This window comes from Aedes aegypti, chromosome 2, assembly GCF_002204515.2.
Source record: "Aedes aegypti strain LVP_AGWG chromosome 2, AaegL5.0 Primary Assembly, whole genome shotgun sequence".
NCBI classification, from domain to species: domain Eukaryota; kingdom Metazoa; phylum Arthropoda; class Insecta; order Diptera; family Culicidae; genus Aedes; species Aedes aegypti.
Window position 1 is genome coordinate 461,602,056 of NC_035108.1, and position 2,500 is coordinate 461,604,555.

Consider the following 2,500-nt stretch of genomic DNA (forward strand, 5'->3'; position numbering starts at 1 on the left):
CTCCTGCACCTAAGGCTTTACATCACGTGCACAGTAAATCTAATTGCAATATCCTAGAATTTTGCTTGACTACTATTTCAAAGTTTCTCATAACGCAGTAGTTATATTCATAGGGTTGAACAAGTTCCAACTCATCACCATTTCACCATCCAAACACACGAGATTTATCTGATTGCCTAAAATTGATTTCTTTCGTCCTTTTATCAATGATGCAACAATCTCCATATTCGACAATATAAAAGTGTTTTATTATTACTGATTTTGTATCGTTTCATTATTGTATGTGTTGACTTTTTAGTGAAGAAATTCTTGCTTAATCAATGGTTTAAAAGTTGTAAACGCCGTGGAATGAACTTAGCAAAACTATCTATAAATGAGGTAAACTAAAAGGTACCAGCTAATTGTACAAATATATTCTAAACGGTCTTTTTTTTTCCTACATTCTAAATCATTCACACAGTTTAGCAATTCTCAGAACGAATAAAAAACATCACACCCTTTTCTTCAAGAAAATTTACCAACTAATCAACAGCACTACTTTCTAAGACTCTCAAGTTCAATATCCTTCCGGTTCCACCCTTTTTCCGTCTCACACTCTTCGCACTGAGATACTGGAGTCTTTTGTCCCCTCCTATCACAACCCACCTCCAAAGCTAGTTGCGACCAGCAGCGGCGATTTGATTTGGTTTGATCTTTTCGTAGAAAAAATCTTGCATTGAGCCCTTACCTGACGGCGTGCGAAGTTTCTTCTGTATAAAGTGGAACTGCTCCAGGGCAAACTCGTACAGCTCGTTCTCCATCTGCCAGATGGACGATTTTTGAATTTGACTGATGGTTTCTGACTGAGGTTCAACCTTCGATTTGGTTCGACGCAAGTGGGACTTGCTCGATTTCCGGAAGTGATCCGTAGCTCCTTTAAAGAATCTGGAAAAATGATGAAAACGGTAAACAAAAACTAAATCATCAGTAGGGTGTCACAGAAAAAATCAATATTTGAAAAGTCATGGTGCTTAACCCTAGAGTGAAAGATATGATTATTTATAGCATTCTCGTAGAACAAACCAACTTTTTAAACAATCATTTGGAGCATGGGTTCCCAAACTTTTTGGAGCTGTGACCATTTTTTTTTTCTTGTGACAATTCAAACATTGATTATTCTGGGGCACTCTAATGTATAGCCACTTACCTCGGTAGTGCCACTTCCAGCAGCTCTATGAATTCGTCCATTTCTTCGGTGACCCCCACGAGAAAGTACTCGTTGACCAGATTTCTCTTGGCCTGCTCGAGGGCCCAGGTGCTGCCCGGTTTCCAACATTCTGCCGCATGTCCGCAGAAGAACGGTATCTGGAGCCACATATTCGTGGGGTCACAGTCGGGTTTCTGACGCGAAACGCACTCATCGAAGGTCATTGTATCTCCGGCACGATGTCGAACCAAGTGCGGTCTATAATCGTCGCCATAGCGCAGGAAATAGTAATACGAAACCAACCGATCCAACGGTTTCCGGATCAGATTAATGTAGAGCGGTCTGGCCGCCGGAACGCCCAGTTTGGCAAAGTTCAAGTATGCCAAATGGCCATGGTAGAAAGCCGGCTTCATTGCGTCCCACGCTGTCACATTTCGGACAAATCGGATCTGATTCGGGAGGGACATCACATGCATGTTGGCCGTTATGTTGATATGCAGAACGTGAAATGCATTCTTTCGGCAGAGATCATAGGTAAGATTTACAAAACTGGTGCTTCCGGTCTTCGGAACACGGTTATAGATGACGACTAGCTGTTCGTCAAAGTTTATTGTCTTAAGAGCGGGATCTTCCTGGTTGATCATTGTCTGCCAATGCCGAGCACCAGTTTGGGACAGTCGATCGGAATTACCTACGAAAAAGACCAAAATTTGAAATCATGATAACTTTTAACTTTTTCTCTGCGTTCTGGGATCATAATGACCCCAGTGCACTTTGAGGTGCTGTAACTTTTTTTTCAGTGATTCAATTCACTGGTTTTGTTTTCTAATATCTTGATAGTTTTCTAGAATAATTTGACCACAAGGCACAGACAGAAGGTGAAAGAACAGGACGAAGTTGCATACCTATTGACCCGTATTGCACGCCCATAACGTCCGGGGAATAGTTGGCCGCAAACCAGTGGAACAGCACGATGAAGACCAACCCGGCGGCGATTAGGATCAGGAGGAAAAAGTACTTTGTCGTTAGCATTTTCACCGGTCACTTCCTTCAGCTCTCGTCCTCTGCGGATTGATTACACCACACGATTCGAAAGCAAGATAAGCGCGGCTGAAGATCGTTGTTGCCGCTGCAGCGCCTATTTCACTGTAGTTTCATTACATTTTAATTTTTGCTGTAGGAGATAACTAACACTGGGAAGTGGACCGAACGATTTCTGCGAATTATCGGCAATAAAAATTATTTTTTTATGAACCAAGAATTTGTTGGTGATTCTGCTGCAATCTTTTGTTTTTGTTTTTTACTTGTGACAGC

At 41.8% G+C, this 2,500-nt stretch overlaps 1 protein-coding gene across 1 annotated transcript; it reads right to left on the reverse strand.

The window, feature by feature from the left end:
- Positions 1–224: 224 nt before the first annotated feature.
- LOC5577907 (heparin sulfate O-sulfotransferase) lies at positions 225–2,500 on the reverse strand. Its single transcript, XM_001656635.2, has 3 exons — positions 2,092–2,500; positions 1,187–1,877; positions 225–924 (listed from the first exon to the last, which is right to left on the reverse strand). Exons 1-3 carry the CDS (start codon positions 2,216–2,218, stop codon positions 654–656), a joined length of 1,089 nt encoding a protein of 362 aa, XP_001656685.2. The 5' UTR covers positions 2,219–2,500; the 3' UTR covers positions 225–653.